The sequence below is a fragment of the Clinocottus analis genome, unplaced genomic scaffold, assembly GCF_023055335.1.
Source record: "Clinocottus analis isolate CAN_PGR_092001 unplaced genomic scaffold, fCliAna1.0.p SCAF_7, whole genome shotgun sequence".
Taxonomy (NCBI): Eukaryota; Metazoa; Chordata; class Actinopteri; order Perciformes; family Cottidae; genus Clinocottus; species Clinocottus analis.
Window position 1 is genome coordinate 945,202 of NW_027176229.1, and position 21,740 is coordinate 966,941.

The 21,740-nt window shown below is 42.2% G+C and overlaps 1 protein-coding gene across 1 annotated transcript in view; it reads right to left on the reverse strand.

Annotated features, from left to right (window-relative positions):
• Positions 1 to 21,740, reverse strand: part of LOC137805059 (protein unc-13 homolog B-like) — a 77,513-nt gene that overhangs the window by 45,295 nt on the left and 10,478 nt on the right. Inside the window, exons 2-14 of the mRNA XM_068604727.1 lie at positions 16,325 to 19,154; positions 15,039 to 15,061; positions 14,134 to 14,183; positions 13,890 to 13,965; positions 12,736 to 12,741; positions 10,524 to 10,598; positions 9,180 to 9,399; positions 8,158 to 8,385; positions 4,922 to 5,063; positions 4,456 to 4,625; positions 4,066 to 4,181; positions 2,723 to 2,886; positions 577 to 727 (exon numbers count right to left, since the gene is read on the reverse strand). Of these exons, the coding sequence (XP_068460828.1) occupies positions 577 to 727; positions 2,723 to 2,886; positions 4,066 to 4,181; positions 4,456 to 4,625; positions 4,922 to 5,063; positions 8,158 to 8,385; positions 9,180 to 9,399; positions 10,524 to 10,598; positions 12,736 to 12,741; positions 13,890 to 13,965; positions 14,134 to 14,183; positions 15,039 to 15,061; positions 16,325 to 19,022 (4,119 nt within the window). The 5' untranslated portion in view covers positions 19,023 to 19,154. The remainder of the gene's footprint in view (positions 1 to 576; positions 728 to 2,722; positions 2,887 to 4,065; positions 4,182 to 4,455; positions 4,626 to 4,921; positions 5,064 to 8,157; positions 8,386 to 9,179; positions 9,400 to 10,523; positions 10,599 to 12,735; positions 12,742 to 13,889; positions 13,966 to 14,133; positions 14,184 to 15,038; positions 15,062 to 16,324; positions 19,155 to 21,740) is intronic.

Here is a 21,740-nt window from a genome sequence, read left to right on the forward strand (position 1 = left end):
TCTGCTCCTTTGTGGACTTTGTGTCTGACTCTTGTTTTTGTGGGTGTGGTCTTTTTTTTTTTTTTTTTTTTAAGCCTGAAATCCAATCTTCCCTTTTCAGGTCTCTACAGGGACTTGCAGAGAGTGGCGGTTAACTCAGTGACAGACTAAAAGCTATTTTTTACAATCTCACATAATCATATCAAGGAAAGAGCCTTTTGTTTGTTTAAAAGCAGCTAGAAGGTAAACGTTGAATTCATTACAACGAGATGCTTTGACCGCCAGCTGAGTCTCCACACGCCCCCTGTGGTTTCACGTCGTTGTGCATCTGCGATGCTCTGGACAAACAATGCAGATGATGTCGCTGGAGTGTGTGTGTGTGTGTGTGTGTGTGTGTGTGTGTGTGTGTTGCAAACCAATATAGACGTCAGCGTAAGTTTTGAGAATCATTTTCTGTGTCTGAGGAAAAATCAGTTGTGACTGGTGAAGGATGCAGGGAACAACAAACCGACCATAACCCCTTGACTCCTCGGACTGTGTGCAAAAAAAGACTTGTGTATGTCTGTGTTTGTTTTCCTGCGTCTGCTCGTCACTCACCCCGAAGTTGGAGGCTGCGAATCTGGCCGGAGCGGAGACGTTGGTGGAGGCGGTCGGGTGGGCGTAGAAGGCATTGATGTTGGCCAGCAGGGTGCTCATCACCGCCGGCACCCCTGACAGCATGTACTTAGAGGACAGGCAAGAGAAATGGCTGTGGAGAGGAGGAGACAGAGAAAAGGGCAGGTTATAAAGTATTTTAGAAGGAGGGAGGTCGAAGGTTTAAAAGTAGTAAGAGGATGGATATGTGAGAGAGTGGGGTGGGTGAGACAGGCGGAGAGGGAAGGAGAGAGGACACAGAGAAAGGGGGAGGAAGATGGATGATGGAGATGAAAGAGAGGTGGGAGGGAAATGAAGTTAAAGCAGTTGATAAACAGTGTACAATTGCAGACATTTCTTTTCTCCCTTCAACAGTCATTATCACTAATTTAGCGCTCAACGCCACGTTTTGAACGACTCTGACTTCTATAAGTGGGTTTCCCATCCGGCCGCTCCATCAACGTCGTGATTTAAGCATTAAACCAAGCCGACCAACTGCGAGTTAAATCGTAAACACATTTCAGAGCAAGACAATTAATTAGAAAGTAGAAGAAGAAGAAAAACGGCAAAGGTACAAGACTGTGCACATCATTATTTTGAGAGTGAAGAAAGTGCTCAGCACAAAAGGCATTGGCTCCAGAAAGCTCCAAACAAACTGTCAGACTAAACGCTGTCGATTTTTATATGGAGGCTGAGTGCTCGCCTCAACTTTGTAAAAAACTATTTTTGTTACCTTAGAAAATGTTTCTAAAAGAACCGACATGGTAACAGTTTCATGGTCACTCCAAGGTCGCTCTGGCGGGATTGCGGTAGTGTAGTACTTCTCTATGACAACAAGGTTTATATCATACGGACTTGGGCCTTCGGCAGGAGCGCAAAATATTGTTTTGATAAATCTATCAATCGAAATCCAGAATCTCCAAATATGTATGGGCTTTTCTAGTCACAAGTCATGACCCAGGAGATGTAAAGTCCCAGTGAAACGGAAGTTAGAGCCTCTAAAGCATCGCATCTGATTTGAATCAATATAAAAGTAAGCGGGTCAATATTGTCATATTTGGTTTTGCAGAAAAAGAACAAAAAAAAAGATTGGATTTTATAAAAAATGTATATTATTTGCACATTTCTGCACAATGGGACTGGGGTATGATGATCTAAAGGGTTAAAAGGGCTTTTCTCGATTTATCTTGACTTTAAAGTCAGGATAAATTCATGCAATCATTTTGGCCATTATTAAATTATTATTTTTTGCAAGAATCTCATACAAAAATCCCATAAAAAATGCTCTCCAGACATGTTTAAAGATATCAAAATACTCTAAGTCCCACATTAAATATTCTGAAATATCTTCTTCTGGCTGTGATAGTTGTGAGGCCTTGGACTATATTTCTATTCCTCATTTTATGACACAAAACATGACGTATTTGACATATGTGTGTAGCAGAACCATGAATTTGACAGCATGCATGTTTAGATCGGGAGTGTAAAGTATTTGGCACCAGATTGGATCCAGAGAAACAGACACACACACATGAACGCTTTGTTCCAGTGAGAGAACCAAAATGTATCTTTCAGTGATGTGTGAGACTTAACTACAATGGCTACAGCGCGTCTGTGTGCTTCAATCAGCATTTCCATTTGGCTGTGTTATTGGATGGCTCACATCCCCGTTCCCACCGGGACGCGGTCTGAGACATTTCTGCTCCAAAACTTGTATTTGCTTTACGCTTCGCAGCCTGATTATGTTCCACGTTTGTGCTCCTGCATCAGACAACACCAGCACAAAGACCCTCTGTCTCTTTAAGGTCAAATCACGAGATTATTAATGTAATTAAACCAGAGTGCATAAATGTTTTAGTGTGTGTGTGTGTGTGTGTGTGTGTGTGTGTCTCCACCTGCCTACAATGATTCCATCTCCGGTGGAGGCAGGTCATATTTCCTCATTAGATGTGATAAACTAATTTGCATGCTGTTTATAGTTCATAATAACCTCTCATCCACACACACGCACATGCACACACACACACTCATGCTAAGTATTCTTGATTTGATGAACCCACACACACGCTCGGCCAGCATCTGCCAAGGATCAAGGAGACGAGGAGCTTACGTCATGGCCTGGTAGATGGACTCGATGCCGTAGCGCATGGCGAACTCGTCCACGATGTCCTGCTGCAGCTCGTCGTAGTAAACCTTCCAGGCGTCATCTCCATGAGCCGCCGGGATTTTCACCACGCCGCCGCCCTCTACGTCCGTGGAGAAGTGGAACATGTTCTAAAAAAGGTTGAGAGAGCAGGAAGGCATCAGCGGTGCGAAAATAAGTAAACAACAGCCGGGTGTTACGCAACATGTTCTGGCTTCAGAGGTTGTTGAAATCTCATCAAAGTCAAATAACAAGCAGAATAACAGAACACCATCTTTTATTGAGGACGTGACTGCCGGGTGGAAACATTACTCTTTTTCTGCTCACTGAGAAATGATCCACATCTTGCAACTTTTGTTATTTTCCTTTCTTGCCCGTCTTGTAATCTTTTTGTCTTTTTCATGTTCCAGCAGACTCAAGCATCAGAAGCAATTTGTCAAATTAAAAAAATTTAAAAAAAAAAAACTCTGTGAAAAATCAGATCTGTGTTGTTTGGAGAAAACTTTTTCTTCTTAGAGTTTTTGTGCTCATGCTGTGTTGATTCTGGCCCCCGTGTGGACTAAAGTGGTATTGTCTCTGGAGGAGGAGGAAGAGGAAGAGGAGGAGGAGGACGAGGAGGTTGTGGTGAACCTGCATGATGTCATCTGGTTTCACCAGAATCCGACCCGGTGAGAAGCTTTAAGAAGAACTCTCTAGAACCAGACCATCTTCTCTCTGATGGTCTGTTTACTGATGGAGGTCCATAGAGGACCAGAACTACACCGAGACTATAGAGGACCAGAACTACACTCAGACTATAGAGGACCAGAACTACACTGAGACTATAGAGGACCAGAACTACACTGAGACTATAGAGGACCAGAACTACACCGAGACTATAGAGGACCAGAACTACACTCAGACTATAGAGGACCAGAACTACACTGAGACTATAGAGGACCAGAACTACACTCAGACTATAGAGGACCAGGACTACACTCAGACTATAGAGGACCAGGACTACACTCAGACTATAGAGGACCAGGACTACACTGAGACTGTTCATGACCAGGAAAAAGTTCCTCATAGTTACTTAAAGCAATTAGTTAATTAACAGATAAGCCTGCAGATATTAATCAAGAACATTTTGATTATAAATTCATTTAAGTCATTTAACAAGCAAAAATATGGATCTGAATATGAGATAAAGAACTCTCAATGGACTTCAGTGTGTATGTGTGTGTATCTGTGTCTGACAGTACAAGTGTGTGTGTGTGTGTGTGTGTGTGTGTGTGTGTGTGTGTGTGTGTGTGTGTGTGTGTGCGTTTCACCTCATGAAGGCAGGTGTACTGTACGTGGTAAGGTGCCACCTTCTCCTCTCCCTCGATCTCCACACTGATCTGAAGACGAATGGCACCAGACACCGCCGACTTGTCTGTTCTCTTTTCTGCGAGTGGACAAACACACACACACACACACACACACACACACACACACACACACACACACACACACACACACACAAAATTACTCAACAAATTGAACTTCAGCTGAACCTTGAATCTAAGACGACAACAAAAACACTGAGCACTCCCAACTGTCGTGCTAATGAGAACAACACTCTAAAACAGACACACACACACACACACACACACACACACACACACACACACGCACACACCATGTCTCCCATATTCCCGGGGTTCTCAGTGACTACATACCCAGGTTGTACCAGACGTCCATCTCTCCGCTCAGCGTTCGGACCTCGATGATGCTCTGGCCCAGGAAGTCGTCGGACTCCCTCTTCAGACGTTGCTTCACTCGCGACTTGATGTCGTCGTCTTCGTCCCAAACACGCAGCTTGATACGATCCGACGAGTTGTGGCACTCGCTGTGGAGACAGAGGATGGGTGGGCGGCCGCGAGGCGGTTCAACAAACGTGCGAGTGTCGGATGAGCAGATGGCGAAGGTGGAAGGTTAGCATACGCGCTGAAATACTTAACGAGCCAGTCAAAATACATTTGTGGATTTGTAAAGGGGAAACACACACACACACACACACACACACACACACACACACCACAGGTGGGCAGGGCCTCAAAGTAAATGATCTAAAACCTTCTTCCAGCACTGTATCGCTCCAGCTGAGCTTTACAACCAGGAAAGAAAATGACAAGCCAAACTCACAAGCTGAACTTCTCCTCCCAGACTGGGTTCAAGTTTCCGTAAATGGTCTTGGTTCTCTTCTTGGTCTTCCCGACTTGGATGGTGACGTATGGGTCGCTGGAGCCCGTTCGGTCCTTGGCCTGGAGACCCTGCGCACTGACGACTGAAAACACACACAAGCGGAGGGAATGACTATGGAAAATTGCATAAGAACAACAAAACACCTACTCGTGGCCAGCATTTTTCCATCTCATTCAAACACACACACACACACACACACTAAAACACAAGGTATCGCCCACACAGTTATGCAAAGCCTCGTAACACCACACCAGTGACTCACAGCCAACATTTCTCACCAAATTACTGAAACAACTGTTGCCACCTGCTCTTCTGCTGCTGCGTGCAACAAGTCCTCAAAGAGGTCTTTTGAAAAATGTGTGTTGTGCTTTAAGAGAAACATAAGGTTACTGATTTAAACCTGGAAGGGTACAGGGGAGCTTACTGATCTGCAAAAATATAACAAAATATCAGCCTAAGTCCCCCCAAAAAATCCCATTTTCCACTTTGCATTGAAATAGTTTGAAATTTTGGGGCAACACACTTTTTTACCTTCTGGTTGAAAGTTAAGCGAGCCCCTTCAATATAAACAGCTACAGCTAGCGGCCAGTTAGCTTAGCTTAGCACAAAGACGGTAAACAAGGGAAAACAGCAAGCGTAACTGTGTCCAACGGTGACAAAATTCTGCTCTAAAACTCACTAAATAGCACGTTGAATCCCCTTTGTGCAACCCAAACAAAAACTAAAAGTGTACTTTTAAACATTCGAAGCGTCGCTGTGCGACACATTGTGGTGCTAATTGGGATAATTTTTATATAAAAGTTGACAGTAGGTCAGAGTCTGCTCTGAGTCAGCGGCCCATTGAAACACAACATCTAATGATGACACTAACAAAGAAACTGTGTTCCTGTGCATTGATTCAGGCTGCTCTCGTCCGGCATTCGTACCAATAGCGACAAAAGGTAATGAGCCGCAGTTCTCAACAACAACAAAAATGCAAAAACCTGCATATACTTTGAAACTGGCCCTGTTTCAGCTTATTGACTTCCTGTACGTCTGAGCTGACAGTTCATTCTGGAGGATGGAAGTTCTGCTGGAGGGGTTTTTGCATGTTAATTGGTTGAAATACTCCCAAATTAAATGAATGGATTCTTCAAGGAGATCTCTGCAGAACATCAAGTTCAACCACAACTTGGCTTGAATACAAAACTGAGTATGAGTTGAAACTATGACTGAATGTATTTCAGATGGAGGACATGAGTAATTTATGCAAAATGATTAAAAAAAAGGATTTTAAACAACTTACTTAAACCATTGTATGTTGTTAATTTTTTTGTTACTCAGTAGGTGTTGTGGGTCTGTTTTAAATTTAACACAATCAAACAATTTTATGTTAAAATACTCAAGAGCGGTTTTCTTCATCCGAATTAGAAGCAATATAAACAGCAAATATGGTTAAAAATTTATTTCAGGTCCCTACAATTCCACACTTTCATGAGCCCGGGTCCAGTAGACCCGAACAGCCTGTGTGTAATATAAACCTGTAGGAGGGTTACGGTGTGCGGGCCATGAACATTTTGTCTGATATATGTTATCCGCAGAAAATGAGCCAATATGTCTGAGTTTGAAAAAGTAATGAATCACATTATATTTTTGTTTTGCTGAGAAGTGAAAACGGGTCCCACAGACCCCGACACCATACAAGAGTTGAATGATTCATAGATACCTTTCAAATAAGTTTGAAAACACTTTTCTCCTCCATGTTTGGGGAGAAACAAATTTGGCTGAAGCGACATGACAAACATACAAATAATGATTATTATGAAAAGAAACAGAAATCCAGTTTCTTTTAAAGTGGGGAGACAACTTCACACAAACTTACCAAACCTTTATAATTAAAACAATTCTAAAAAAGAAGCACGTGGCCATGAATGAATGTGAAAAACGCCAACTGATTGCCCGCCGCCGTTAACGGAGCTCATCTCCCGGTGATCAGGAGAGACGAGGTGTGATGGCTGCCATGGCAACACGGCTGCCACTCGGCGGCGTGATGTGTCTGGTTGCTCGGGTTACAGCGGCCGTCATGTTCGGCAAAGGGACGTGAGCTTCTCCACAGTCCAGAGCAGACCGCCAGAGAGAAGAAACGATCACCTTTGGGGGATGTGGAGGAGTTTGTCTCCCTCCAAAAAATATTCCACACAAGAAAAGAAGAAGAAGAAGAAGAAGGAAGGAAGGAAGAAGAAGAAGAAGAAGAAGAAGAAGAAGAAGAAGAAGAAGAAGAAGAAGAAGAAGAAGCCTGCTTCAGGTTTCAGTTTAAACCTTAGAGGCATGAGAAGTTATTTTCTGCCGCTGTCATACAGTTTTGAAACGTGTTACGAGGTCTGCTCACTCGATGACTCAACTTCTGATTTCTCAATAAATCCCAGTTTTGTTTTGGAAAACGGTTCCAAAGTATTTCCCACAATACTTAATTAGTTTAATTTTGGAACATACTACTTTGTACGGCACGAGAATGAAGGCCTCTGGATTGTACGCCTCCAGCAACCAGTTGCAGATTACATCCATTTCTGTCCAAAATGGCATCACTTCGTCATTTTATCTTATTCGACATTCGTGTGAAAAGACCTTTGACCGCCCGATTTGTATCAGCTCATCAGTTAAAGTCCAGGTTGATGTTTGGGCAAAAATGAAATAAAAGTGTATCCATGAAATGGACTGGAATCCCATTTACTGAGAGATCGTGTGCAGGAGAAAACTGGCTGGACGGACAGACAGACTAACAGGTTACCCCGAAAAAAAAAGCCTTCAGATTGACTTCACACGCAGATATGAGTGTTATTAGCACAATTTGTACAAACGTGGACACACCATCGACACAGAGTTCTGTTGCTACAAGCCCTGAGGATGCGGTCAGGACTGAGCATGTGCAGTAGTGACAATGGAGAGACACAGAGTCTCTCACTGTGCACCATGTTGGGCTGTGTTCATGAACATGCTGGTTTTGCACTTTGATGATGATTTGCATTGCTGCTTTAAAGGTGGGCTTTTTCTGTGATATTTATTTAAAATAAATGGGTTTAACTTTCCTTAGAAGTTCTCTGAAATTTTTCAAAAAGTAAATGTCAACTATGTCGTATTCATGTTAATATTCACACGTCTTCTTTTCCCTTTCAAAGGTCAGAATTCCCCCGGCGTACCGTTGATGGTGATCTTGGCCGACCACTTGGAGGTGCCGTCTAGGACGCTCTGCTTGATGGTCTTCATGTGCTGACCGTGCACCATTTTGGTGACGGTGAACACCTTCCGGATCTCCTCAAAGATCTCCGGCTTGTTCCTCTCGCGGATCTTCATCCGGTCCTTCATGGCCATGATGATGTGCTGCGTCCGGTCCTCCGCCCCGGTCTTGGAGCTCTTCTCGGCTGCTCCTGAAGGCGACAAGGTGGGAGGAAGCAGAGGAGAAGGGTGGATGGTGGCTTCCTAGAAACAACACCTATTAGCTACATGATGTAGCACATGTTTTTTTATTAACCTTATGGAAACCGTCATCCCGGTCCCATTTTAAGTCTCAGCATGCCCCATTCAGACAATATTTTGGCATAAAACACGTAATTTTTCCATTTTTGAACCGAACAACACAATTCTTTAGACTGAAACTCCTTCCCAACAGGCCAAGGCTTTGTTGTATTGTGATTTTTGTGGCAGATTCTGATTCTTTAGGTCCTAATCTTTCCAAAAAGGTGTCTTATTGACGCTCCAGTAGGTATTTTTGAGGAATCTGGTTCATATTATGCTGGATGTTCATTCTTACGAAAATATCTTTTAAAAGTGATTTTTTTGCTGACGTAATTTTTTTCCCCAAGACTTTGCTTAACAAACACATACAATAAACACAAGTATCTGAATTGATTTTGGGTTCCTACGACGACTCAAACACATGGAAAAGTTAGTTAGATCCTCAGTTTAACGGGTTAAGGCTTCTGGCTCCAGCCCTCCTCACTTATTCTATAGCATTTCTATTCTAATCTGCAACCACGCCACCAGATGCCACCATACCTGACACACTGATAAGTGTTGAAGCTCTGATCGGTACTGATAAGGGAGGTAAATAATACATATTCTTTGGGGGTAAACCTGTACACGGTATATGGGGCAGTATGGGACATTTGAGCTCTACTTCTTATGCGTTTTAATTTCTAAGCAGCTCATTAACTTCACTCACTCTGCAGGCAGTCGGCGTTCAGCAGCTCTTGGCATTTCTCGTGCACTTTGACCCCGCACTCCGCACAGCGCATGCCCTGCCGGGCGATGCCCCACAGCAGTCCCTCGCACTCGTAGCAGTAGGTGGGCGCCGTGGCGGTCCAGACCTCGAAATTGTGCGGCGTGGTGCAGGAGATGGGGTAGATCAGAGACTGCAGGGTCTTCTTGTACACGTGGTTTTTCTGCCAGATCAAATAGAGATGGACAGGCAGATGGACGTCGGGCACGTGGGACAAAGGAAAAGAAGCAGGATGAGAGAAAAAGGGGCACGTTTTTTCATGAAATAATCAAAGATAGGGTAACGAGTAATACAGGAAAGTGTGGGGTGAAGTGGGGAAAAGATGACAGTTGTTACAGATGGCAGAGTTTGGTGGAGCAGAACGAGAAAATGAAAAAGGGATTAAATAAGTAACTATATTGATTTGGTGATTTTAAGAAAGAATTGTCTTCAGCGTTGACGCAGGAAAAAACAAACCCGGATGATTTCAAGACGCCTTGGTGATGCAATGATATAGAAATGTGGAACGGTGCTAATTTCCGTGGTTTTTTTTTTATTCTTGGCATCTCTGTTGGTAAACTACACTCTGTTGTTGTTCAAGAAGAGGTGAACACATCGCCACAGGAAACCCAGCTTGATTTGGTGAAAACTGAATTCATACAGGGGAGTGGGGGTTATGCTGGTCGTTTATTATTAACGCTTATGTGTGCTTGTTGAGATTGTAATATAGTGATATCAAAAGTGGGGGAGATCGCTTTTGATCAGAAAAACGATTTATCCCGCCCTCATCTCTGCTTCACCTCAGTCTTCTTCTAACTGCTTTGACTTTCATTGATCAGTTGTTTACATTGTTTGAGCTGTAGGATGTAATTGTTCTGTCTTGTGCTTTTACCTCTGATTTACTTACTTGTCCCTGTGAAGCATCCTGTGGCTTTAAAGTTTTGTACTTTTTTTTATATAGATAATGACATTTCCATTTAGGCTTCATTGTTATATTGGATGTGTCCACCTGAGTAACTGATGTTACGCCATCATGACTTGACACAGTACAGTAGGAGAGGTAAAAAAAACAACAATGAACAAACATGAACCCTCATCCAGTCAAGGAAGAAATATTTCTCCCTAAAACATTAAAATATGAAACTGCCTGAAAGCATATTGAATCTGCAACAAACAAATTAACAATACGGCTCCAGAATAATGATCCACATTAGGGGATGTATATAAATATGTGTGTGTGTGTGTGTGTGTGTGTGTGTGTGTGTGTGTGTGTGTGTGTGTGTGTGCGTCATATATTTGGCCACTTACAAGCTCTTCGTCTTTCAGCGAGGTCCGTGTGGCCAGCGTGTGGGCGAGTCCAGCTTTCCTGGACTGTATGATAGACTAAAACCAAGAGAGAAAACACCAGTGATGAACAGCTGCAGAGGGAGAAAAATAAACCCCGAACAAACATAACATGTAAAGATAAAAGGGAAAAGTAAGCTTTAAACAATTCAAGAAATCAATTATCTTTGTGATTTCGGTCTCTTTCGACTTTCCGTTTGAAACGCACACTTTTGGAAACGCTTCACACGTCTCTCCTTTATTCCCTCCTCGAGGACAAAAGCCCACACGTTTGTTTTTCTACGTTTTGTGATGGCCTTTACTGAGCGTCGGTGTTTTAATCAGGCTTTTCTGTCCCTTTGCAGCCTCAAAAAGAAATGTAAAGCCACTCTACCTCTTTGTGTGTTGTCACAAGAGTTTCTCTGTGCTGGGCCGCAGTGCGTGCATGTGTGAGTCCCTTTGTGGTGTCCGTACAATCTGGAGAAATCTGACAATTCGCTTTTTTTACGTAAAGTTATGGGGCGGACATCTCTTGCATAAACTGAATACTCCAGTTTGAATGTTTTTTTTTCAATCCTCGAGCATCCTTCCATCCAGCACGTTCATTTAGAGCTGTGATACACCTGAGAAATGGCCTTAAAATAGACGCACAGCTTTTTATTTAACCCAAAGAGGCTCTGCTCGCCGCCGCATATTCAATTGAACTATTTGGCTGTAAAAACTAAATGAAATGAATTAAAGTGTAAAGTCACACTACTACTAACACACAACACAACGCCGTACTGCACGGGCCGGCTGCAGGAGAGTCGGGGCAGCTGGAATCATCGGAAGAGAGACGAAAAAGTTTGCAACAATTTGCAGAAGCGCGAGAAGATTGAAGTTAGGGTTCAAAGTTCACGCGCCGGCCACAAAAGTGCTGATTCCACTTGTGTGTGAAACCACAACAACATGTTGAAAACAGCGGCAAGCTCAGGAAACATACAGACTGCAGACTTTGAATCAAAAATCAAATGTGTTTCGCTCTAACCTGCACTGTGCGTATCTTTCTTTTTAGTTCTGTGAGGACTTTTCATCCTGTCGACATTAAATACACACATCACAAATTGTCTATCTAATTAATTTGTCTGCGTATATTTGTTGTTACTTTGTAACATTTCCCCTGTGCTGATATTTTAATGATATTCTTTTCCTTTCTTCTTTTTCTTCTAGTTTCTATGATTTCTTTTATACACATTATACTTTTACTCTAGATTTTAATCTTTTGTTAACTTTTTTCTATTTTAGTTGAATTATTTACTATACTTATCTTATTACTAATCTACTTTTACACTTGTATCAGTAATTACTCTTTTGTTTATCTGTGTTTTTATTTTTTTCTTATTCTTCTGTTATAATCTTTGAACGATCTCTGGCAGAAGAATTTCCTCATGAATTTCTTATCATATCTTCCGCTTCTCTGCGCCGCTATGGTCTTATCTCCAAATTGTTCTTATCTCATCTGCACAGTTTTGTGCGTCCTTCTGTGCTGTTTTTCTTCTTCTTCATAATTACGTGGAAGTTCATAATCTAAACTTAACAAAATTCAACTTGATCGTCCCTGAGCTTTTGTATCTCTTCAACCCTTCAAACCTCTGCTGTTGAAAGTGTGACCTTCACTCTGGAGAAAAGGAGAAAAGTCTCTTTAATCAGACGAGTCTGGCTGCTTAGATCTCCGTGACTGAATGTTCTCAGCGTTAACCTCTCAGGCCGCCGGGTGGCCGTGCGTCTCAGCCTCGCTTCAGAGTGAACGTGAGGCGAAAGGGAGAGAGACTATTTACCATCACATTTATCAGCATTTGCTTGTTTGGGGAAGCAGGTGTGTTGTGTTCAAAAAAGTGGAGCTCTTGACTCTTGACTTGCTGAATCCAAGCAAGACAAACCTGACAATTAAGGGACTTGTAGCTCTCTGTGAGCATCTTCTGAGGGGAAAGCTGAAAGCATTCAACAAAAAGGAATTGATTTTTTTCTCGTGGTTGTCGAAGCGTTTTTTGAAATAAAGGTGAACAATGGCTTGTGTGTGTACGCTGAGTGTGTGTTCATGTACACGTGTGTGTGCGACGTAAATGAGACGTCTCCACACAGACAGAAAACACTTTGCTAAAATCAGGAGCATTACCCAAACCCAGCAGCTGAGAGCTCTCACTTCTCTTTTACTCACCATAGCCTGAAGGCCGACGGGGGGAGGGAGGGAGGCGGTGTGTGCGAAGGAGAGAACAAGCAGAAAGAGAAAGGTTAGAGACAGAAAAACAGTTCCCCCTCAGAGAGGTTGAGCAGCTTTCACCTTCAATACAGCTACTTCGTGCTTGTGAACACATTATTACCCAACGGGAGGGCCTCTGCAGACCCGCACTCTCGCACATGCATGTATATGTGGCCTGCGAGTAATCATTCCTGAAGGATTGGACCGGCTGATTGTAACGTGACAGATTCTGGTGTTGCTCAGCCAAGTTTGTTAATTTGTCTTTCCTCAGGTAATTTCCAATTAGAGCCGAAATTACTGAGCGAAGGTGACTGAGCATCTGGTGCACAGCAGTTGCAAAGAGAGGAGGAGGGGGGGGGGGGCTGACAGGGTACATATCGAGGCGCTCCAGCAGCCTTAGAAACCAGCTTGTTTGCATGATGAAAAAAATCACGTTACGATGAGAGCTGTGCTTGGTTTGAGGGTTGATCATTGGCGGGTACACGTTCTCTTACATTTTGTAGGTGGTGAAAACCAGCGAAATCGTAAATAACACATGACATTCTTTTGTATTTCTGAAAGGCAGCTGAAGGTGATGCTGTACAACTGAAAGGCTGTGAGAATAAATAACCAGCGGTTCATTATTCAGGAGTAATGGACCTCATGCAAGAGCATTTCCATATTCTTATCTTAACTTTCTCCTATTTTGCCAAATCAGATTGGCAGTCATGGGAATTATAACTTAGCATAATCAACGCCCCAATAATCTCATGTAAGCCAACGCGTGCTGCCCCATACTTCCTGTATTTAAGTGCTGCTTTTGAAGATCCATAAAGTCTATAACAAAGGGACCTAAAAGCCAATGAATAGGTACAAATACCAAGTGATTTTTTTTGCTAGGTCAGCTGAAGGTCAACCTGTTACTAAAATAAAGAAGAAATGGTTTTGATGGAAAAAACACATCAGCCCGTCAAGGCCACTGATGCTCATGCTTCTGCCATTACTTACTCTTCTTTTTTTTTCTCCACTCGATCAGTATTGAATTTGATTTTGTATTTACCCAATTATTCAATCCCCACAAAAATATCCCGAGGCTGATCACGAAGACGGATAATTGAGTGATGTGTACTCACCAATTCACTAACAAGAGGGATGGGTCTCCTCTTCCGGAGGTCTGGCATGCTGTCGATGCCAAACGGTGCGTTTCCCCTGTACACACACACACACACACACACACAAACAAACAGACAAAATCACACAGATTAATATTTATTATACGAAGAAAATCAAGGTGCAAACACTGCATCAGGTAATCACAGTCGTCCGTACACACACACGCGCGCACACGCACACACACAGCAAAGAATGTTTACTGACCCCGGCTTGGCCCATGGGTGCTTGCTGGTGTCACCATCTTGATCTTGACGCTGAAATAAAATGTCAAAAGTCACAGATTTAGCCATTTCAAGGCTTTATGACGGGCTTTATTGGTTCCCTGATTCCATGACATCGTAGCATGCACAAGCACAAGAGAAACAAGAAAGAGAGAAAGAAAAACAGACAGCAGAGAAGGGGCTGAACGGAGTTGGTTGAGTTGGTTGCATGCTAGAGAGGAGTGTTTCAATCAATCATATTGGCTCCATACATATATGAGCATCATAAATCTGGATTCACCTTGTAAAGTAAACACCCACCAAACATGCTCCCAGAAGACGTACGTTGAATATTGAATTTTGCTTCCTAACAGCGTGTTTTCTTTTGTCTAACAGCTAGTAAAGAAAATACCAAGGTGAAAGTAACAAAACATGATAATATGTCAGCCTGACAGACTCAACACCAATATTACTTTTCATCAATATTGTGTCGGAATCAATACTGACCTATTCCTGAATGACATTTATTTATATTTATGACGGGAACAACAAATGCCCTTAATAGGACTCAGATGCATTGACGCCACATCTTGTAAAACCTGAAGGTATTTCATGAGCTTTAAATTAAAACACGGTATTTTTCAGGATGAAGTGAGCGTTTGCCAGAAACCAGAAACTGACAAAAGCAATATAAACACACACACACACACACACACACACACACACACACACACACACACACGCACACGCACACGCACATGCACACGCACACGCACACACACACACACAAATAAAAGACTGACATGAGAAAATGCCAAAAGGATGTTAAGAAATTGTACAGGCAGAACAACTTTGTCTAAGATGCCATGTTACAACTCATAACGAGAGAGAAACCACAAAAGAGGTAACCTGATCTCCATCTTGGCTTCCATCTGTAAAATAGCATAAGAGAAAAAAGAAACAAGACAGAAAAATAAAAACATGGTCAAGGTTTGACTCGACGTGCAGAATAACAAGACACAGCCTGTAATATTCATTTCATTGTAAATGCTGAGGTAACGTTGAAAGCAGCTGTGACACTGAGTTTACAGATAGAACAGAGGTCTGAGGTCATAAATGTTTCATTAACATGTATAATTTATCATGAAAATGACTCTTAATATTTCCCTTCTCCTTCGTCCTTAATGTCAGGCTAGCTTTCCAAGGAGATAATTGATTGTTTCTAATTTAGCAAATGGCCACTGGCGGAGTCTCGGAGAGAAGTAAGGGACTCGTGAGTGGCATGCAATACATTACTCTCAAGAAGGGAAGAAAATTATAGCATCAGCAGAGACCATTTGGTGCGGTAAATACCTAAGGCACCTATCACCGCGAGGGCTTATTCATAACTGCTCGAGGAATATACCCAAAGATGATCCTGATATTTATCCTTTTATCAATGCACTGTAGACACAGACAGAGCAACAAATCAAAGAGTTTCAGCAACAGTGAGAGGCTCTGATCAGAAAAAAGGGTGGAGTGGAAGAGGTTTAGAGCGAACGAGCCAATATGTCAACATAAAAATGAGTCACTCAAATAAATTAAAATACAAAATGAATATCAATGCTCTTTCTCTGATGGCTGTTTAAAGTTTTCCTGGATGCAAACCTTTGAATCTGACTGCTTCATCATGAAACGGTTCAAGGTTGAAAAAGCAATCAATTGAATAAGCGCCTTAGGAAGTAAGGGGGAGATAACAGTTAGCCAATCAGAACCACGGGCAGATGTCAAGCTGTTACGTTATTATCTTCTCAATATCGCCCAACATTGTAGATTGTTTTTACTTTGCTCCGCTCCACTCTTAAATCGCAAGCAACCCAGTATGTTGGCGTAGCTATGCATCAGTGTAGACTTAAAGTTAAATTCAAGTAGATAAGTTGGTCTCTACTAAATGTACCCCCACGGGAATCAGTTAGTGCAGAGGCAATGTCGCCTGAAGAATGAAACAACGGCACGAGTTGACAAGTATTTATGATGGCAGATGAGTTTTAAAGCATGAAATGGGTGGAGAAGGTGGTGGGAGGGGGAAGGGGGGAGACAAAGGAAGGTGTACTGTAATTTTGTCTAATTGATGACATATTTACTCAAATGAAAAAGACAAAATGGACGAGGTTAAAACACAAGATAATCCCAACTTAAAGTCCAACAATGACTACCTGGTTCGAAGTCCTCCTGAGAGAAGCTGGACATACTGGTGAGGTTGCGTCGGGATTCTCTCTTCTCCCGCAGAATCTGCTGAAAAGTCCTAAGGCACTTCAGCCTGCGTTCATCCATCTGGTTCATTTCTAATTGTGGCTCCGCTGCATCTCCTTCCACAGTGTTTGTGGCAGGTTGTTCCTCAACCGAAAGGGAGGCCGAGAGGGATTCTGCAGTCGTGCATTGCGAAAGTTGGTCTTTAATGGTCAGATCTGAAGGTTGATTTGCAAGACCTTCAGAAGGTTGTTCTGTAAGGCCATAAGGTGAAGGCAGTATCAAAGTGCTACTGGACATTTGGTCAGGGCAGATTGAAAGTTCTTCTGGGAATAGAGGTATCTTGTCCGAATAAGGAGGGTGTTGGCAGGTATCTGTGGACTCTAATGCAAGGCTGTTGTTGGCTTCTTCCAGCATAGGCTCCGTTGAGAACAGATCTGATTTGTCCACTAATTGAGTACTGTGTCTGCTCAATTCCTGAAGAGCACTACTACCATCACCCACATTACCTTTCAGGATTTGGTCATATGCTTGTTCCTCATAGCAGAGTGGTTTTGAAGGCAAATCAGCTGTAGGCAGGTCAGACGGCATTGCCATTTCAAAGTCTGCTTCCTCTCCAGGATTTTGGGCTCCAGGTACTTCAATTTTGCGCAATGCTCCCCGCAGGGTGGAGCTAAAATCAAGCACAGCTCGGCTTATGCGCTTGACATTGAAACCACCAGCTTGGACATCTGCACTGACAGAGCGAGGGAGTTGATTTTCAAAGATTTGGTTGGTGGCTTCAGTCTCTTGGACGAATGGCCTATCAGCTACAGTGGTACATAAGGATGTCTCAGTCCATGTGACTGTTGAAGACTCTTCGTAGGCTAAATAAGTTTCCTGATAACTATCGACATGGCAGTCTGCAGTGTAGCTCAGGTCATTTGATTGCCCATAGTCAAATTCCTCTGCTTCTCCACCATGCCCATCAACTGAATGGTAACCAGAACTTTGAGGGTAGGACAAATCAGCAGAACATTCGTATGCCACAGTGGGTTTCTCAAGGTTTGTATCTATTGGATTACTAATCCCAGACTGGGTTTGAGGTCTTCTTCTACGTGACTGCCACTCCTCCTGACTAGAAATGCTGGCAGGTGAGTTGTAATGTTTCCCAGAGTGAAGTGAGATATGTTCTGAGCTTCTTGTGGAGCAATGCCCTGAAGTACCATAACCTCTTGCACCTCTGTAGGGATCCCAATTCCCAGCTCCTTCACAGCAGAGAGGGGTCTCACTTTCATGCTCATCCAGACTTCTGCCCCTGCGGTAAGCAGTTTCCCTATGCCATGCAGATTCCCTAGAGACACTGTGTGGTGGTCCAGTGTTTGTCCAATGTTCCTCTCCTTCACCAGATCTTTGCTGCTTCCTTCCATGGCTAGATGATGGTCCTTCTAGGTCTGACTCGCTATGACCAGAAGACAAGGAGCTGGTGCTTGGATACTCTTGGCCATCCTGCCTTTCAAAGTAGCCAAAGGTGAGCTTTCTTGCTATCGCACCTTCTGGGATATCCGAACTCTGGTCAGAGGCATCCTCTGGTTCATCCAGTTCCTGATGATCCACTGATTCTGCAATTGGGGAGACAGTGGACTCTTCTGCCCTTGAAAGCAGTAAATCTCCATGGACGCTATGACGCTCATTGCTGACTTGAGGGAAAAGATTTGAAAAAGACTTTGGCATTGCACTCCCTAAACTGCCATAAGCACTAGCAGGCCTTCTGCGGGAGGATGACCCATCTTTGCACCCTACCCCCGACCAAGTACCCGCGTGAACCCCCGAACCCGCCTTGTTGCTAGAACGAATACCCTCAATCTCCAACAATACAGCATCTACACAAGATGACACTTCCTCAACTGACCCTCGAACTGAGGTCAGATAATCCCGAAGGTCTGAGATTTCCTCCTGTATCTTGTTGATCCCCCTCAGCTCTTTAAGAATGTGGTCAATGACAGCACTTGACTCCTCCTCTTTTTCTTCATCCTCTTCCACAAGCGTACCTGGTAGAGCTCTGTTGAAGTTGTAGTCCACACAGTCACCAGTAGAAAAGGGTCGCTTTGGCCGAATACGTGGTGAAGCAAAATCCCTACCAGCTGCTCCTGCAAATTTGGTACCATTTATGTCAGGGGCTATTGGGTTATAGTGTGGTGGTGGTTGCATCTGCTCAGGAGCTGCCCGAAGGTCTCCCTCAAAAGAGATTCGTTTTATATTTCCTGTGGATCTGCAGCTTTTATGCTGCAAAGTGCACGGTAGTCTTATACATCCCTCTCTGTTCAGCTCTACCTCTCCAACACACGGCGGCCCCGGCGCTACTCCATGTCCTTTGCCGTTTGACACTTTTGGAGAATAGTCTTCAGCCCTGAAGCTAACCTTTGGATATCTGCTTCTGTGCTCCTTTCTGCGCTCCTGTGTTTCCCCCTCTTCCTCATCCTCAATACCACCATAATAGAGGTGGGAATCTGGGACGTTGTGATCTGCAGACCCTTGTAAGAGGCGATGTATTTTGCCGCGAATGACCAACGCTACCCTGGGGTTTGGAGCCCTCTTCTTGGGTGAATGGACTTTAGCCTTTGTGCCTTCTTTAGGGGCAACACCTGCTCCATGTTGACCATTGAAGCGATTTCTGGAGAACATATCGCAGGCTGTCTCATCTAGTTTCCCACATTGTCAGTGGGTGTTACAATCAAAATCCTCACTGTATTGTAGTTCATTAATTAAGCTGTTTGGAAGCTTATTCAGCCCAACCACTCAGTCAGTGGTCCGTGACTAAAATGGGAAGACACAAATAAAATACTCATAAACACATCAAACACAGTAATATAGAAGTAATTCGAAAAGTGTGGAAAACAAGAACATTTGAGGAATTGTATTCTTTTCCGTTATAAAGATATACCTCTTTGCCATCATCGAACACACATCTAATGTCAACTTTAAATTCAAAATAAAATCAAATGCTTAAATAGAAAAACACTGCGAAATAGTGCACCAACTTGTGCAATCATTCATGCAAAAATATTTGTGGAACACAACAATTAGTAAGTGCTGTATTTGCAAACACATTTCCTCTCCTTGCACAGAACACACTGACCATGTCAGAACAGACTGACTACTGCTACGTGGGATCTATTGACTAAATGTACATACGTACAAATTCATAAACTGAATTTCTCGTTGGGTCTATTACTTGTTACTTTGATGCTGAATGAAAGCAATATCCAGAGAACGTTATAGAGACTCATCTTCCAGCTCCCCCGGAAGGCACTTCAGTCCCTCAGGACTTTCATCAAATGTAATAATAAAATGATTCATTTAAAATTACAAGAATCCGTGGACACAGATGGGAAACCCAGAATGTGTATGAACCAAATGTTGACGTACATTTACATCTACAATCATATGGTCAAAACATTCTCAAGCTGTGGTGAGAAAAAAGTACTTACAGATGAGTATGGAACCGCATGTGTCTTGTTTGACATATTACTCTAATAAAATAGGTTTAATTGTATTCGTTGATGGATTTATTGATCAATTTCACACTGTTTGCATCAGATGTGATGGCTGAAACAGTTTCACTGTGACTGAAAGAAAGAAAACTAGTAGCAGTACATCACTGGTCACTCTCACACTGTTCATAAATAATTTAATAAAAACATTACTTTTAATGAAAGCACTCTGAGCACATGCTGGTCTATGCCTTTTATCTTGATGAATGTGACTGTTCAAGCAGGCTAAATTAGTGGAAGGTAATTACATGAGGTGAAATCAAATAGGAAAAAATGGAGACTTATTATAGAGGCTTTAAACACATGCTCTACACATTATTGCAACACTGAAAATGATGGTTAACAACTTACTTTCTTTTAATAAACAAGGAACAATATGAATGGGCACAGACTGAGATTAGTGACCTGTACAGTACAAAAGCATCAACTACATTCATTTTTATTGCCATTTTTATGGCAATAAAAGTAGCAGGGAACCATATATATCTGTTGGAGCTATAACTAGATTTAGAAAGGCCATCTGACAGAACTTCTTTGCTTGGTCTCTGCAGAGCTTTCAGACAGCGAGCCAAATTGAGAAAATGAGTGTCACACATTTAAAAACTAAAAAAGCAATGGAGACAAGTTGTGGATATGATGCTTCAGAATATACTTTTATATAACTTGTGTAACTCTCTGTATTGCCATGGTGGATGCAGTATGTACCACCCTGAATATTAGAAGAAAACACATTTATATATATGGGCTGCAACTAACCATCATTTTTATTATCTAATAATGTACCTAATAATCAAATGGCGGTTTGACCCTTCAGTGTGCTACAATTTACAAAATCCCACGCTGGCCAAAACATAAAAATATTAAGTTTCATTCGAGACAAAGAAAAAGCAACAAATCCTCTCAAATAAGAAATGGGTACAAGAGAATGCTTTCCATTTTTAGTTAGCAGAATGAAAATAGTTTTCATAATTATTCCTCATTAGACAAACTAATCGAGTAATCAACTAATCTCAGAGCACTGAAAACCCCCAGCACTTTATACCTCGAAAGAAAGATAGTTATACTTACAAATATATTTTAAATCTGGGAAACATTAAGGTATATGTGTAGCTGTGCAGGACTAAAACAAAATAACTCATGAGTTTATGGCTACTGTTGGATTGTTTGCCAAAGGCAAACTTTCTTACACATAGGGTAAGTCTAATAAGAGAAACATCACCCTCTTCTCTCATTTACATTCATTTTCCTTGATTTAGTTTGTAATGCTTGTAAGGAAAGTTTTCTTCTTTCCATTCCGCACTGTTTTTAATTTAATCCTCCAGGCACTTCTGTTTCACGTGACCTTTCTGTGGTCACAGAGGAACTGTAACTCTGACTCTTTTCTTCTATTCGTTATTCATAATGTGGATTTTTAGGACACTTCTCTTTACAAATGTCTTAAATCCAGATGCAATGTTTATTATCAGACACTTGAAATCTGTAATAATGTCAACTGATGTTTTACAGAACAAGGGTTTTATGTTAGACCACAGCCAAGATTTTGTCTCACATATCATTTTATTTTTAAAGCCCAATTATTTAGACTAGACCGTTATTATTCTAAATGTTTGGTTGTTAAAGCTTTATGATAGTCAAGCTTGGGTATACCAGAACAGTCATTCTTTATCTCCTTCTGCCACTGTACTACATTTTAGTAAAGACAATTAATAGGATTAAGTGCTATTGATTTAATTTAAGGAGATTTTAGGATCTGTGCTGTAGATACTCAGTGTAAAACATTTACACTAAAATACAGAAGCTGCAGGTTAGACACAAGGTTATAATTTGCTTACTTTACAAAGCGACATGA